At 38.2% G+C, this 18,071-nt stretch overlaps 1 protein-coding gene across 33 annotated transcripts in view; it reads right to left on the bottom strand.

The window, feature by feature from the left end:
* Positions 1–18,071, bottom strand: part of Clasp2 (cytoplasmic linker associated protein 2) — a 173,036-nt gene that overhangs the window by 53,716 nt on the left and 101,249 nt on the right. For 11 of the 33 annotated variants that reach the window (XM_034483922.2, XM_034483925.2, XM_034483929.2 and 8 more), the window contains 9 exons: positions 17,976–18,046; positions 16,395–16,454; positions 14,599–14,676; positions 13,684–13,851; positions 13,066–13,121; positions 12,108–12,281; positions 8,107–8,130; positions 6,537–6,554; positions 4,034–4,135 (listed from right to left, as the gene is read on the bottom strand). In XM_034483922.2, coding sequence (XP_034339813.1) covers positions 4,034–4,135; positions 6,537–6,554; positions 8,107–8,130; positions 12,108–12,281; positions 13,066–13,121; positions 13,684–13,851; positions 14,599–14,676; positions 16,395–16,454; positions 17,976–18,046 — 751 coding nt within the window. Of the gene's footprint in view, positions 1–1,231; positions 1,259–3,859; positions 3,887–4,033; positions 4,136–6,536; positions 6,555–8,106; positions 8,131–12,107; positions 12,282–13,065; positions 13,122–13,683; positions 13,852–14,598; positions 14,677–16,394; positions 16,455–17,975; positions 18,047–18,071 lie in introns of all 33 variants that reach the window. The other 22 variants (XM_034483915.2, XM_034483918.2, XM_076917273.1 and 19 more) reach the window with 6 other exon arrangements.

Here is an 18,071-nt window from a genome sequence, read left to right as displayed (position 1 = left end):
AGTTCTTGGGAACTCCTGATTTTGCCACTCAGTGCAAATTAAAAAACATGAACAAGCTGTATGGGACCTGCTGTTATCCTTATTGTTAAGGTTTCTCAGCATCATTTGCTTAGTTCAACTCATATTCTTGGTTAGTTTTTAAATATTTTCAGCACACAAAATAAAATATATTCCACCAGGGATAGCACTATTATAAAATTGAAGAAGCATTGCTTCCTGTGAAATTAACAAATTACTGATTGAGTAGAAGACTTCTAAATTATAGGGAAATTAGTCTAGTCTACTTTAAAATGATCATTCAAAAGTTTCATGATCTTGCAGGTGAAGAATCTTCAAATCTGGTTTTTCTCTTCTTCTTTGAAGTATTGCTGAGGCATTTATTTTCTCCATGCAATATGTAAACTAAACATACATACAAAAACACCCAAACACCCAACATGCCACAAACTCACAATGCACGATAGGCCAATGGATATTATGAGAAACTTGTGATGATATAAAAACTATCATGAACTGAGTACATACAGTATGCATTATATTAAAATCAGTCATAAACTTGTGTGGGTGGGGTACTGGGAGGAGAACTAACAAATTCTCTGACACGTGGGTCTATTCAGCAGGAAGGTGCAATCTAGAAGCGTATTGACGCTCTCCCCTGTGCAAGTTCACTCTCTAGATATTTAAGCTTACACATCCCCTCACCTTAGGGAAGGAAGCCGGAAGTGTTTTTTCATGTACACGCTGTCCTCTCTTCTCCATTATCCTTTGATTACCCAAAGAATGAGACACTTCCAGTGCCTATGGCTCATTTGGAATCATTTATACGTAACATGCTGAGGCACTTCTCTAGTAGAGTCACCAGAGTTGAAGAAAACGCATGCTCACCCCAGAGAGCAACATGGAACAGAAATGCCCCAGAGGCAAAACTTCAACTTGAGTAACTATTTTCTGTTGCATTGTAACATTTTAAAATGTTACTACTATAGGTTCCTCTCTCTTCTTAATATTTATATCTGTAGAGTCAACTTGGATAATTTCAAAATTTTTAGAGCTTTCATGATATTAGAAAGACAGGCCAAAGAGAACTCACGACTAGCAGTTTTTGTTCCAATACAATCACAGAATAGTTGAGTATTATGTCATAAGAGTTTCTGCTGAATAGAACTCATTCTTGTTGATGAGAATAGGTAAACAAACAAGAGGTGCACACATAAAGTCTGTAGATTCTTACCACCAATGGTATTAGCAGATTGTGATCCTGAACAAGTGTAAAGGCAGAATTAGGGTAAGGGTTATAATCCACGAAGAGGGGAGAAGCAGTTTTAAAATGGATGGCAGGTGAAAACAACAAAGCTTTAGTCAGTTCTCAGGAAAAAAAAAAAAAAAAAAAAAAAAACCTGACACAAAAAAAGAGTAAACTTAAAAAAAAATCCATAGCACAAATGTCTGTCACAAAAGCAGTACACAAATAACAGTTTTACAGCTGACACTCAAGTACAAAGCAGATGAATGAAACTGCAAAAGTCAATGCACATTCTTCAGCTTATCCATTATGGGATCCAAGTTGTTAAATGTTGGCAATTTTATTTTAAACATTTAATTTAAAATTAGATATAAGAACAAATACCATACCTCATAGCTGAAGAAAAATGGAGATGAAAAAGCTAAGAATTTTATCATTCTTAAGATTCACAGAAAAGCAAGAGGTAGGGGAAGAAAGAAAGCTTCCTGACAGGCTGTACAGTCATCTGTACACAACCAGTCACTACCAACAGAGTGAGGACATAGTTCTTCCTTAATCTACAAGTCTCTCCATTCGCTCTGCTTCCTTTATTCTGGTGAGCCTGAGCACACCTGCTTTGATCCAAGAGATTCTCTGACTCTCTAGATGACAATACAAAACCATGGAAGCACCATGCACCCATAATGAATCCCTACAATGAATATGGAAGACACAGGAGGACCCCTGTGCACATAAGCTATGAAGAAACTTGCATACAAATCACACATCTTTTTAATAAAAGAATCTGGAATGGACACATACTCATTCAAATAAACAAGCAAGCAAATAAATAAAATCTTTCTAATATGATTTAAGACCTATGTGATTTTATAGTGGGAAAGTATCTAGATCTTACAGTTTTAACAAGCCAAATGTAAAATAATCCTATCTTTCACTATACTGATCTGAACTTGTAATGACTGAAAAAGAGGGTCCCAACAAAGGCCAAGAAGTCAGAAAATAACAATTATCTCACAATTAAGTTTTAACTTAAATCCCAGCAGGGATAATTTGTGATTATCTTTATTTTCCTTTATGTTTTAAACATCCTAACTTCAGTGTTTATTTCTGTTTCATAAGGGCAGTAAAAATATCAAGGTATAAAAAACATGTAACAGCACCATAAAATTCCATTTTCATTTTATTATGAATAACAACAAAAATAATCTTGTCAGGTAATTCATGGCCGGACTCTGAGGTACACACTGTTTTAACTGCATTAAATATGCTGAATCAATCAGTGCTCAAGGCAATCCTATGAGGTAGATGCTATCAGCATCCTCCTTTTACAGGTGGGTACAGAAAAATGCAGGAACCTACAAGTGCCAGGCCTGCAATTTAGGCAACACAGGTCCAAAGCCTGCAAACTTTATAGCACCCCAGAGCACTAGGTAATCTGACTCTGGCTGTTCATAATACCCTGTATCTTAACTAGCTCCCAGGCTGTACTGCTCTGGGCAACATACAAGGAGATGGGAGGCCATATTACTAATCAATGTTCTCTAAGAATCACTTCAAAAGCACAGACCCACAGAAGAATGTGGTATTCTCTTCACTTTTGATCTGCCAGAGAAAAGCCCGTGCCTTGTAGAACTAAGGCATTCTAAGTATTTGTGTTATTCTATCTATTTGTGAGTAGTCTTCATTCTGAAACAAATTATGCAAATCTTTCTGCTCATTTTAGGACTCCTGCAGAAAGCTTCTGATGCCAGGAAGAGGTGGCACCATGACACATGTACTCAGGTCTCCTCTTGTCTCTGAGCCTTACTCATCTCCCTTGATCCCACAATGCAGAAATCAGGCTAATAAAAATAAACAGGACATCTGCCACCCGACAGTCACCTTGGAACCATTCTTTCTCAGAATAATTAGGTTATTAAAAAGGACCTATTATTCACTTCCTTAGCAAAACCACCTGTTTTAGAGAGTGCTGAGAACAGCCTGGGTACAGAGGGAGCAACAAGAAATCCCTGTTAGTTAAACTGCACCACACAGGCACTTGCTGGGACAAATAGATGTAGGCTGTATATTTACCTCGGCCTATGACTGTGCTTTTAAATTGTTCCCATAAGGAACTCAATAAGCAGTGAAATATAAGAACATAAACCTCAAATTTCCCATAAAGTTCATCAGAATTATCTATTTCAGCCTATTTTCCCCTCATGATAAGTCAGTGTTCATTTACCAAAAATACTAGCCAAAATTTAAGATGATCTAACAAATTTTGGGGAGAGTAAGAAGATAACACTTTTCTGTCTTTGCATAGCATCTGCTAGATAGATACAGATTTGGTGTTAATACTGAAATTATTTTGCATCTAAGAGGCACAACTGTCCACGCTTGCAAGTTTCTGAGTAGAATGTGAACCTTGACTTTAAAGATTCATATTGAAAGTATTTCCATGCAAAGTCTGTATATAAAATGAAGATTTCCCTCTAAGTGGTAGAGATCAATGATGTGGCCCTGATAACACAAACACAAGACAACACCCACTCAAAAAACAAACAAACAAACAAACAAAAAAACCAACCAAACCCAAACATGCACAACAACTGACCCAAAACATTGAAAAAATACCTTCATTTCTGTCAGGTGATGATGAACCTAAAGTACAGAACAAGAACTCAGTATGTAGCTTGTGGCTTTTCCAATCAGCTTTGAATGTATCCACTGCTCACTTCCTAACAGTAAAATAAGAGACACATTCACCCTAGCTGAACACAACAGGGAGGACGCATGAGCAGTACATACGCTGGGACTGAGACACCATTTTTGTCCGACTTCTCCCTCTAGAGTCAGTCTTGGCATTTCCCACAGCAACAAGCGGAGTAGAAAGCTTGGCTCTCACCCGACCTGAGAAACAAATATTTACACAATTAAAACACTTTCTATAACAGTATTTAGTATTAAGAAGGTGACTTCCACTATTTTCAAATATTTTTAAAATTCTAAAGTAAGGCAGCCATTATTTATATATTTCTCTTAAGAATTTAAAAGTAGGGCTGGAAAGATGGCTCAGTGGTTAAGAGCACTGACTGTTCTTCCAGAGGTTCTGGGTTCAATTCCCAGCAACCATATACTGGCTCACAACCATATGTAATGGAATCTGATGCCCTCTTCTGGGGTATGAAGAGAACAATGGTGTACTCATATACATAAAATAAATAAATACATCTTTTTAAAAAATGAATTTAAAAGTATATAGTTTGAGGTTTGCTTTCTAAGATGGCATCTCACCTAGGCTTATCTGAAATTCCTTGGTTTAGGAGATTCTCCTGCCTTATCTTCCAAGGCTGGGACTACAGCCTATATACCACCAAGCCCAGGTATATACTTCTTTATACATGTTCTACATAAGAATAATATTGCCAGGCATGGTGGCGCACACCTTTGATCCTAGATCTTGGGAGGCAGAGGCAGGAGGATCTCTTTGAGTTTGAGACCAGTCTGGTCTACATGAGACCCTCAAAAGACAAGAACATAAAACAAAACCAAAAAAAAAAAAAAGGTTTCAGTTTCTAGAAAGTTAGGACTGTTCTCAAATATCAAATATCTTTAGAAATAAACCAAACTATAAACAATCTTCTTGATGGACAGTGTATTCTAAAGAGAACTGCAGGAGAGTTGCCATCAGCCCAGTCATCATTCTTCTCTTTTTCCTAGATCCTTCCTTTCACCTCTGCCTCCATCTCACCCCACTGCAAAACCACACAACAAATATTTTCACTGTATTTCCAGAGATTCTGTTTTGTTCATTTTTGGTTATGGGTATAGGGCAGGATCTCTAGTCCTATTGGAACTCACAATATAGACTAGGCTGGCCTCAAACCCACTGAGACATGCCTGATTAAAGACGCTTGCCACCCAAGCAGGCTCTTTCTAGAGCTCTTGCACTAAAATGTCTGAGTAAGTTGCCAGTAGTAAAGATGAGTGATGGTCAAATCCCCACTGCTAGGTGCTCTGGGGCTCCCCAGTGACACTCTCAAGCAGATCACATGATATTGAACACAGAAGAAAAAAAAAAGCATTTAGAATCTTTGTAAATTAAGAGGTATGATTTCAGGTAATCCCAAAATAGTGACAAATCTAATTTGACTGTCCTGATTAGAAAAGCAGGTGCTGAAGAGGAGGGCTGGACTTGAACATGGGGATCCAGTGAGGTCAGAGGAGCAGTGGGAGCCAGGAGTGAAGCAGAGGCAAAGAGAGCATCCCGGGCGGGGGTGGGGGGCGGGCACCGCCTGAGCACTACTCTCACTGGCAAGGTCCTAGGAGCCCATACTACAGGCCCTCATAACTGAAGAACTGTGCAAAGAAAACTGAATGATTACTTTTGAATAAAGAATCCACCTACATTCTAGCCATATACTAATAGTTTAAATTAAAAGTACTGAAGTAAGCTGCCATTCATTTTCTGTATCAAAACTAACATTTTTAGAGTAATCCAATTTAAACTTAAAACTATTTTAAGCCCACCACAGTTAATACAGAAACAAAAACAATTACATGCATTTGGTTTTATACTCAAGAAAATGTTGTTTATGTCAAACTTAGGAAAGAATGTGTCTAAATAAAACAAAAGGCTTTAATGAGATAGTCTTCAGGAAGAATAAATAAAAAACTGAATTATTTTCATTTCTACAAACTCAGAAGGAATATTTCTTTTAATGTGAACTGACTCAGGAAAGTATATGTAGCAAGTAGTAATACTCTTAAAACTAAGTTTGATCAGACACCAATTCTGTAGTCATTGATTGAAAAAATAAAAGATACATTTGAAAACAGATGAAATAAAAGTATTTAATGTCCAATGATAAAGCAGCATTCCGAAGAAGCATAAATGACCTGGCATTAACTTTTGTTTGTTTGTTTGTTTTTTGGGTTATTTTGGCATTAACTTTTTTAAAAAGCAAAAAGAAAGAAAGAAAGAAAGAAAGAAAGAAAGAAAGAAAGCAGAAAAGCATTTTTGTTGTCATTACTGAGAAAATGGAATTATATACTAGATATTATTAAATATGTTATACAATAATGTTTTTCTAGCATGAGATGATCCAGGATATAAAGCAAAACTGAATGATGAATTAGAAAAATTTTTTTACATATAATGAACACAACCAAATATAGAATGCAACAGCTACCACAGCTGGCAAATGAGAAGGGTCTGCAGATAAATTAGCCTGTTTTAGTTTCAACGCATACTATCAATGAAACTGTGAGGTGGAGGGTCTGTGTTACTAACAATGTAGTTACTTCTTACCATCATCAGATGCTGTTCCTAAATAAGAGAAATAAAACAGTATTTCAACAAATTCTGAAAATGCTACCTTAGAATCCCCTCCCCCAAGATTCATCTGCAAAGGTGAAAGCAGAATGCAACTTTAGTCAGATCAGATTTAGCCTTGAAAACATTCAAATGAGAAAAAAAATAATCTGACAGAATTTGATTCACAGTTCACACCAAAAAGGTTAAAGCCAGAAAACTAAAAACAGCAAAATTCTTAAATTTTGGAAGGGTGGAAGAAATCCGAGATATTAATTACTTAAGAACAATTTAACTCTGATTACTTTTCCTTGTGAATAAAGGTTTATATAGACTTTTCTAAAGCAGAAGTATATTCTGTTTGCTTTCTAAAGGTTCCCATAGGGAACTAGAGAGAAACAGATCAAATCCACGACCCCAGCCGTACTCGGCTATCACTTTCATCAGAGCATAGACAATCTGAGGACCTAACAGCAGCGCTCAGCTGCAGTGTGATCACAGAGCTCAGAAATGCTATGGAAAATGAGCAAGTATGAAAGCCACCAGAACTCTCACACACTGCACAGCGACACTGTCAGATGAAGGGCTGAATACATCAGATACCAGAGGATGCCTCAGAAAGGGAGTTAATTCAAACCCAAACAAAACACTTTGGTTGGTAAGTGAAAATTTTTCTATGTGCTCCAGCAATATAAAAGTTCAAGGGTATCTAAGAGTTCAGAAGAAATGCCCTCCTGATGGCTATCATTTCCATTCAGAACGTCTTAATTATGAAATGCTTTAAAATAGAGATACTAAAAATAGTTCCTAATCTGAGATTAAATAAAACTTCCATTTTTATTAAAATAGAAAAAAATTGAAGTTAACTTGTAGAGTTCATGTAATAAATAATTAAGAGGAAAGGTGTTTTGCTTCCATTTCTTTTCTTTTGATAAATTCTTTAACAAAGCTCAGACCTCCAGCTGAGACCATCAGCCCCAAAGGGGAGAGAGTGCCGTGATGGTTTTCTCTCGAGTGTCTGACAAAACAAGGTACAGATTTGTGACAAGACCAAAGCAGCCACAGACAAGCTGCAAGAATTTGAATGTTGAAATTTAAAAGGCAAAGCTTAAACTTCAGTTTTAATTAAATGTTAGTTTAAAAACTCAGCATGTGCAGCTTGCAATCAATTTTAAACAAACATGTGAACTGTGAGACGCCTGTCTCTCTCCAGTCGGTAACTAACATGTTAAAACAGAGACTTAAGAGACTCCTTTCCTCCTTCTGAATCCAGAATAGTAAAAAGAAATAAATTAATAATATGAGGGCTATTTTTCAGGGTTCATATGACATATTTTAGGTAACTGATTTAAGTTAAAAAAACAAAAAACAAAAACCCAAAAAACCAAAAATCAAACAAATAAAAAAAAAAAAAACCAAACATAAGGAAATCCAGAAGAATAAAAGCAACTCAAAATCCAAGCCGGAGTCCTGCAGCCATTTCACATGAAGTTCTTGATAAATAAGTAACATAAAAGAATCAACAAGGACCCAGTAGAAATGTGGAAAAGAATTATAAAAGTCTTACCATCCATCTTGTCAGAAGTATCCTCTTTGATGAAAGAGCAAGCAAAGAACAGAGGAAAACTTAGTATATTAGAAAAAAGACTTCATAATCCCTATTTATTTTTTTAAAGACAATTCACTTGTATAGGCTCACTTTGCCATCTTGTTTCTCTAACAGATCCTATCTTTCCTTTGAACTTTCACACATCTGGGTAAAACTCTGTCTCTGTCCCACAAGTTTCTAGAGAAAACCCACACAGTTTGTGATCAGGTGGTACCACTGAAGACCAGGCCTTTAATATCTGCCAGAAGGAAGTTAGCATAATAGGACTGACAATGCTATTGTTTTTGAGGCCTGAGTGTCACAATCCTCCTGTCCCAGCCTCCAGAGTGCTGCAGTCATAGCTATGCGCCCATGGGTGGCTGCTGTTGCTCTTCTGAAGGTCCTATGTGTGATGCTGCTCTCTGCCAACTCAGCTCTGAACGCCCCGATGATAACAAGGTTACGTGACAGCGGAGGTTCTCAACTGCCATAGCAATCTGCCTGAACTATATGCAAACAGTATGATTTGTGGTGAGCATCAACTTTCTTCTGGGTGTCTGGAATTTTGATAATTGTGGCTTGCTGAAAAAGCAAAGAGCCAATATGACCATCTCCCCTCTCCCTACCCCACCCTGGACTAGTTAGAAGTCTTAAATGAGCTTCCCTGGCAGAAACACTGGTTGACGTGTTGTAGCATTTCATGGCAGAGTAAGGAGTCTTTCTTCCTAAGCCTAGCTCCTAGGGGGAGAACTACAAAGCACACAGTAGACTTCCAAGGCTTTCTCCCTACTGGGTCTGCTGTGCATGCAGCCTTTCACTCTAATAAACCTCACCCACGAGCCCCAAATTGTGTTAGGTACACCAAGTCTAACTAACAATGTCCCTCCTCGTACTCAAGACTATTCAAAACCTTTAGTCACTTCTTGGACCAATAATTGTCAGGCAGACAATTACCATCTTCCAATGTACTCTTCTGAATACCCATCTGGTACTGCAGATACCATGCATGAATCTACACACCCCTCCACTTCCTCCTACCCTGGCTCAGGAAAACTGGTGCCCTTTCACGAGCTGCCCCCCAGCTCGGCTCCCGGCAGTGCTCACTCCACTCCTCACACCTTCTATAGGAGCTGCACCATCTCTCTTCATCCCTGCCCTTCTTTCTTTCTAAGCTAATTAACCTTGGTGGAGCAAGATCTTAAAACAAGGAGGGGGAGAAAAGTGCCAAAGCTGAGAGGAGCCTCAGAGCTCTTTCATCTTTTCTTGGCCATCAGACATGGCAAATTTATAGATTCCAGTGCCAATTCCTTCACAACCAACCAAAATTTGACTTTGAATCTAACTGACCTTACTAAAATCATTTGTTTTCTTTTCCATTTAGGCAGTTCCATAAACCCCCTGTTAAGAATATTTATACTTATGTATGTTAGGTAAGCATTTTATCCTGAGCTACAACTCCAATAAACACACACACACACACACACACACACACACACACACACATATATATATCCTGGCCATTTTGTATGACACTAAGGTTCCTCTACAAAAGTTAACAAACAAATTTCAAATCATTCAGGCCACCTTTGTGCCATAGAATTAAGTGCTTTAAAAAAAAAAAAAAGCAAATTAAGCAGTGGTAACTGCACTAGAGACTGTATGGAATTTAATGTTACTTTTTCTTTCTATACCCATTTCATCTTAACTGTTTCCTAAACATTTTAAGTTTGAGGTCTCATAGCAACTTCAACTGAAAATGCATGAAAGTCAACAAATCTTTAGCCCCTTATTTCTCAGCAGCATGCCAATAAACTGAACAATCTCTAAGTACAGAATTTCCAGATCCTCAGTACTTAGCAGGAGACCTGTGAAAAACTAAACACAGGAAGTGTTTGAGGGAAAAAATGATATACTTATTCTGAACGCTGTAAGTTCAGACATGATAAACATGGTTCAGTGTAGAAGAAAGCAGAGCCCACCAATCACATGTGTATAGGGTTGAAGGGGGTCTGTGGGAACTGAGGAGGGGTGTGTTGTGCTGCCATGTCCAGCTTTTAGGCAAGGGCTCAAATCTTAACTCATATCCTTATGCTTGTATACAAGTGCTTTTACACACTTCCTTGTATTTTATTGAAACAGTGTGTCTCCTTATGTAGCCCTGGCTGGCTCTGAATTCAGAGGTTCATCTGCTTCCCCAGTACTGAGATTAAAGGCATGCAACAATACACCTGGCCTTTTGTTTTGCTTTTATTTTGTCTCCTCCACCTCCTTTTTCTTCCTTTTCTTTCTCTTCCACCACCTTCTATGTCTTCTTTAGGTCACCGGTTGGTACTTCATTTCATTAGGTTGACAGACACCTCCTTGCCAACCCCTCAGCTTTGCTGAGACCGAGGCCTTTTAGTCTCTACACAATGAGGGGATCTACTCCTCACTCTACATAACACAACCAAAAGGGAGCTGAGCCTAGTTTCCAGTACTTTCCATAGATCTTAAGGGTGCCAGTCTCTCCACTGTCTACAGTCAGGAACCTCAGTGGCACCGAGAGAATATGTACGTACCATTAGAAGATGACACCATGATATTGCTAAAAAGAGCACAAGCTCATATTCAGTAAATAATGCAGTCAGAGTAGGGAGAATGTTAATTCTAAAGACACTCGATTGAAAGGGCATGCATAGAGCAACAGGAGACCTCATTCTGGAATACAAGGTTGATTTTATTTTTTGGTTTAATTACTTAATTACTCAGTTATTGGGTCAAAGTGTGTGTGTGTGTCCCCATCTGTATGTGCGATGGAATATGTAGAGGTCAGAGGACAATTTTCAAGAGTAAGTTCTCTCCTTTGATCAGGATGTTACTTACTGAACTTTTACCTAAGCTGCCTTGCTGGCCCTGGATCCAAAGTCCAAACAGTTAACAAAGTCTTAGGTATTAAGTTGCCATTTAGAAATCCTGTCCCATTGTTAACTCACTCAGTGCTGTGTGACAAAGTCCTGTTCATCAGGATCTCATCAACAGCTCGTCACATTCTCAAACTTTCCTGTATATTCACAGACCTTTAACTTCCATTTGTTAGATCACAGTTAAAATATAACATCTGTTATGGTGTTTACAGGCACATTTGATATGGATTTTATTTCTATCATCTATTTATACCTTTTTTATCGGATTTTTGAGGAGTGTGGCAAAAATTGTCTCCAAGTTTTCATATATTAGACTTAAGACCATTGTTTATTTAGGTTTAGAATTTTTTCAGTGATGTGAGATTAGATGAATTCTTATCTGTTAGGTTTTCAATAAATTTTGTTCAAGATTCTGGTCATCTGGGATGTATAGTGCCAGTGTGTAGCAGGTTGTAACTTATTAAAACTGTGAAATACCTTCTCCACAGCATGCACTGACTGATCGATGCTTACTCCATCCTTCTCAAACACTGCCATTCTAGTACTCACGAAACCCCTCCCAAATCTCTATGCCCTTTATTGTATGCTGGAACCGATCTGCTTAGAGTTCTACACTACACTCACATGTGGAAAACACAAGTGTGCAACAAAGACTCCACATGAATAACCAGCCTTCAACTTTTAAAACATACAGAGAAACCCCAACTCTGAACAGCACTTGGACTGTATGGCTAGGCTTTGATTAGACACACAAGCCCTTTACAGTTCTCCCTTCTCCCCAAAGGTAAAGGAATAGAAATAAGACCAAGGAAACTGAGCAGCTGTTTACAAAGGCCATGCCTTCTCTCGGTAACCCCTGGTGGTTGTGTCTTTAGTGAAGTTACGAAAATTCTACAGGCAACCATGGAATCAAGAACAAAGTGTTTGATTAAGATGAGGAGGAAGACAATGGAGCAGAGACCAGGTGAATGACAAGTACACAGGTCATTCCAAACAATCAAGAATGAACTAGAAGTGGGTATGACATTTTTTTTGTCATCACTGAGAGCACAGGAAGTGTAAAGCGATCTGTCTTACCTAGTGATGCATAGGAGCCTGGATTCAGGGCACCTGCACCTAAACGTCCACTTCGCACAGCCTGTCCTACTGCATGATGTGCCTTGGCACCAGCTGCCGCATTCACATCAATGTCACTCCGAGAACGCTGGAGGCTTCCTGGAAGGGGGCTGGCTTTGCTGCCTCCCACCAATACTACAGAAAACAAATTAGCCTATGTTATTTAAATGGCTGGAAAGAAAATGAAGACAAATGAACATCATCTGGGGAAACACACAATCCACAAGGCAACAGTGGCCAAACTGATAGCACCATATGTGGCAACACAGAGTCCACAGGGCAGCACTGGCCGAGTGGACAGCACCATAATGTCACCTTAAAGTCAGAATGCTCAGTTTCAGTTATGATAAAACAGTTTTTTTCCAGCAATTTTGAGTAGTTTTGTGCATCATTTTTCTCTCATAAAAAATGGTGACTTTGATTATAAAATTGACAGGTCTGTTTGGTAACAGGAGAGATATGTTTAAGACTGATTTGTAGAAATATATGAGAGTATTATCATTCTTTACTATTAGAAAATGCAAGAAAAGTTAGTCTAGGTATTGGGATATTGAAAAAATTAGTGGAACTTTGTTTTTTTCAGAAGTCTGAGCCAAGTCATTAAACTGAAATTTAGCTTCAGTTTTTAAAATAGTTTGACTATATTATGAGCTATACCTCAATAATAGTTGTGAAGTCAATTGAGTAGATCCTGACCCGCATTTTAAAGTAATGAAGCATGAGAGACACAGTGGATCACTAAACTCTAAGCTGCTTCCCAAAGCCTTGATTTCTATACATGCCCAGAGTCACAGTGTTTGCCTACGATTTGTGTCACTGGGTCATGAAAATATTTTCTCACTGTGGATCACATCAGCACTTTAAATGCTACTGCTTAGAGACAAAACTGGCTGTAACTCTTACTCAAAGAAGTAATTACCTCTTCCAGCTACAGTTGAAGGATTTGCTGTTGACCATTTAGAAGAAAAAGGACGACTGGAAGGTAAAAAGAAATGGTTTTAGTAATAAGACTTGGTTGATCATTCCCATAAGAATGAAATAGCAGTTGTCAAGAAAGTTGAGACATTTTCCTTTAAAAACAGTTGTTTTCAAGAATTAGCTATAAAGCAAAATAACTGGCAATGAAAACTGGAGGCCAGGTTACATTATTCACTCTGCCCTTCAGCACACAGACAACTCAATGTCGGCACTATCGATCATGTGCACCCAGTATTTCACTTAGAAGAAAGAAGACAGCACGGTTCTTAGCATGTGGGCAGCTTGGCACACCAGCCCTTGTTTCATGTGATTCTTCCAACATCATATCCTGGAAATGCACTACTTGCTGCATCAATTATTTTATGGTATCAAGAAATGCACGTAAGTGCATTCTACACACTTACACATAGAAACAAAATGAGACTCATTTTCCTGAACTATAGACCAAAGAAATTAAAACAACCAAGTCACCATTTTTTCAAAGTCTTAGTAGATACAAGCTATCCAAGTGAAGGAGTTGGAGAGCGGAACAGATGAGCGTCTAGGTGTATGACCTTACTTAAGACTTTCTTGTGAGCTAGATGAGGACCTGTCTGACTGTGGAAGAGAAGCTACACTTCCAGAACTCTTTAAGTAAGTTTGAAGACTTTTCTGATATGATGGCTCAAGGGAGTTGTACAATGTTTCAGCTTCACCAGGAAAGTGGTTTCTAAGACCCATGTATGTCCTGTAAAGAAAGAAAAGGACATTAGTGACAGCTGTTCATGACTAAAGGAACACAAACACACATGTTTAATATAGCCTCTGTGTCGGGTAAATCTGTGTAAACTGAACAAATTCCAGTGGAAAAATTGCAAGTTTTGAAAAAACAGACTTCAGCTCACAACCTTGTTGGGGCCACTTATAGCTCATGAGTCCCTGAGTAATCCATCTCAAAATCCAGATGCAGCTATGGAGACAACACCACCGTGAAGGACTATCTTCAGGATTAAATGTTAAAAATAGTCTAGCTGTGGTGGCATATGTCTTCAATACCAGTGCTCAGGAGGCAGAGGGAGTCGGATCTCTCTGAGTTCAAGGCCAGCCTGGTCTACATCTTAAATTCCAGGTTATTCAAGGCTAAAGACTCAGAACCTGTCTCAAAGTAGGATATGGGGTACCAAGAGCCTTACTTAGTATCAGATGCATGGTATCTACTCAATAAACTCGGGTTTCTTGTTGACAATGAGAGCTGACTAGTCTCTGACAGAATGAGAGCAATGGTGACAGCAAAGATCACAACCACAAGTAGGTTACTACATGTCTAGCACAGGGTTAGTGGATAAAATGCATTTCAATTTTGCTGGAGAGTTAGTCAAACAGAGTAATTGGGAAATTGGTGATAGAATCACCTCTCAATATAATTCCTTAAACGTTAACATAGTATCTTAAATATCTTTAATTACATTGTCACAAAAATGTAGTATAAACTTACTTTCTTGCCTCCACTCTGGCCTCAGCATCAGCATCATGAATTCCCTTCTTAATAGTTTCAACCAAAACAGCTGCATGTCTACACAATAAAGGCATCTTTACATTAATATTTCATACTGTATTTTACCACATACAATAGTTATTCCTATATAATACACATCTGCCCCAAAGGAGAGGGATAAGTGAAAGATTAATTAGTGAAATAATTAATTAAGACTGTAACATCTCCAAACCCACTTCCCTCTAAAGGCAGTGTTGCCACAGAGTCCAGGATAGTCTTGAACTCACAATTTTCCTTCATCAGCCTCCAGAGTGCTGAGGTTACAAGTGTGCAATACCACATTTAATATCCTTTTCTCTCCTTTCTGATGGAGATGGAGTCTTTCTATGTAGCCTGGCCAACCTGACTTATGTTCTATCCCCCAGGCCTCCAGCTAGCTGGGATTGCAGGTCTGGCCTGGTCAAAGCTTAGAGGATTTTCTAACAGTTTTCCCTACACATCTCACCCAAATATTGTTTCCTTCTGATAGAGACTATAAATCTGAAAGTAAGTATTTTTATAGAATCCTGAGATAAATAAATATGCAATATTTAAATGTAAAAATTATAAACTTGATGGTGGAAAACACCTGTATGGTGGGTTCCTCACTATCCCACAACTGTAGAAAGTGAGTTGCTCCAAGTCTGATATAACACACTGCTTCTCAGCCTTCCTAGTACTGGGATCCTTCAGTACAGTTCCTCATCTGACGGTGACCCCCAAGCGCCAAAACTGTTTTCTTGCTACTTCATAGCTGTAATTTTGATATTGTCATTAATGGTAATGTAAATATCTGATATACAACCCCTATGAAAGGGTTGTTTGACCACCAAATGGGTCAGGATTCAGAAGTTGAAAACCACTGATCTAACCAATAAATAAAATAGTAGCTGCCAAAAAATAAACAAAAAAATGAATTACTTTGTATCTATGTTAAAAATTTTTGCAATAAAAAAAAAAAAAAAAAAACCTGTAAGGTCTGTAGAGATGGCTTAGCAGTTAAGAGCACATACTGCTCTTGTAAGTGACTGGAGTTTGGTCCCCAGTTCCCACATGAGGTAACTCGTAAGTACCTATAACTCTAGCCTCAGGGAATTTGACACCTTTGGTTTCCTAGGGTACCCACACCCCCATACCTATACATATACTTTTTTAAATTAAAAGTAAATGTGAAGAATTCCATTAAAAACAGAAGTGAGCAATATATTCAATAAAAATGTAGGTTATTGCTGATGCTTCAAAACTGAAAAGTGGCACGAAATAGTACATACACAGCCCTGTAAAGAACCAATGAGCTGTCCATCAACTCAGAAGTACAACACATGCTATCCAGTGACACGTCTCAGCTAGTGTAGAGAAACAGTTCAACAAATTTCTCTTCAAAAAAATTCTCTTACTTTAAATAAGAATGCAGGTTGTAAAACTTATCTCATACATGCTTTGTAAAATGTTGCCCAATGCGATGTGGAGGATCTTACATAACCTAGTCTACTTAGGGGGCTGTCTCCTAACACACAGGAAGTGTTACCTAATGCACCGTGGAGGATCTGACATAACCTAGTCTACTTAAGGGGCTGTCCCCTAACACACAAACCTGAACCCACAAGAGGAGCACAGCATCTCAGCTCTAAGGAAGACAAACAGGGACAAACATTTCTAGACAAATGAGACACAATATAAAACAACACCTGCATGCCTGCTGCCACAGGAAGGAGAAGCAAGCTCCTTATGTGTGTTTGCATGGGCGGGACGCTTACCTTTCCAGTGAATGAGTCTGCCACTCTTGCAGCAGCAAATCTAAAAATTCAAATGAACGTCTGAAAAATAAATGTTAAATTGCAATTAAACATACTAAGAAATGTTTCTTTCACAATACTTCATTTGCCTCTGAATTAAACATACAAGACTTACGTTCAGATTATGTTAATTAGAAAAACAAACCCTATTATTATGTTGGATAGCTTAAAGGAGTTTGAATCTTATAATTTAACTTCAAAATATTCGCTGAATATAAAGGATTTATGATGGAGCCCAGAGAGAGAGAGGCACACATGAAAGTGGAAGGCGAGAACAGACTCTACAAAGCAGTCCTTGGCCTTCATATGTGCTATATAAGTCCTGACACATGTCACACACTTAAGAAACTATGCAGTGCTAAGTACATAATAGTCCAGAACTTTTGCTTCTACTTAAATATGTGCAGATAGAATTTTAAAGCAAAGTCACATGTATTTTCTCCTAAACCTCTAATTCTCAACTTCAATCATTTTGTTCTTCATTTATAGGCTCTGGAAAAGTGAGCTGTTAGCCAGATTTTACCTATGGGCTCTTATTTTCTGACTCCTAAGATTTCAAAGAGGTGACTACATAACTGGTCTAAAATTTTTAAATCACATAAAGGACATAATGCCTTATTCAGCCATTGCCCAATGACAAAACGCTGCGCAAACTGGATTGCTCTCCAACACTCAGTGCACAAATACTGAGCCTATAGACACAAGTACTTTCCGTATACTCACTGTGGCCTTGATCCTCAAGGGTTAGGCAAGCGCTCTACCATGATGTACAGCATTAGCCTTAGGTCCTAATCACTGATGGCAATGTGTTTGGAAGAAATCAAGCTAGGGGTGGTGGTGCATAGCCTGAAATGGTTGCACCTGAGAACCAAGGGTGGAAGAATTCTAAGGTCAAGGCCAGCCTGGCTATACTGCAAGACCTTCTGTCAAAATATATGAATGTTTGTTTCCAAATAGCATGAAGAGAAAGAAAGAGACCTCTTAATGTTTAATCTGCAATCTGTGGTGTGAACTCATCAGTCTCATAATTTATACATGGACTAAGATATGCAACAGTGAAAACTTACAGAATTCTAGCTATTTCTAACTCTATACTCTGGAGAACAAGGCAACCAGTGGAATAAGAAAGTCACAGCTTAAGTAATAAATCTAAGAAACATGAGAGCTCACAGCAGTTGCTTTATCCACTTTCCCTTAAATGGGATGTTGTTAAAAAGCTTGTACCATGGGCTAGAGAGATGGGTGGGCAAGTGCAAGTAAGAGTGTTCACAACCAGCCTGGTATCCTGATTTTGAGGCTCAGGATACACACAGTTGAAAAAGAGAACTGATTCTTGAAAGCTGTCTTCTGATTTCCATGAGTGTACTATGGCACATATACACACACTCAGAAATAAAGGTACACATTTGAAAATTTATATCATGGTTTTAATGGAGAAGGTAATATTAAGAAGTTATAACTAATTGTTACACTAAACTTAGAATTAAATGAATTACCTAGTGGTAAAATCTATACTAAAAACTCTTTCCCCCTAAAACTTACCTCCTCACAGGAACTGACTTGGATGTGCAGTTGCTTGTTATTAAAGGTATAAGTCGGGGTACATGGGTATGCTGAAAAAGACATTTTAGAGAAGCA

This window comes from Arvicanthis niloticus, chromosome 21, assembly GCF_011762505.2.
Source record: "Arvicanthis niloticus isolate mArvNil1 chromosome 21, mArvNil1.pat.X, whole genome shotgun sequence".
Classification (NCBI taxonomy): domain Eukaryota; kingdom Metazoa; phylum Chordata; class Mammalia; order Rodentia; family Muridae; genus Arvicanthis; species Arvicanthis niloticus.
Note: the sequence above shows the minus strand (reverse complement) of the source record. Positions and strands in the feature narration are given on the sequence as shown.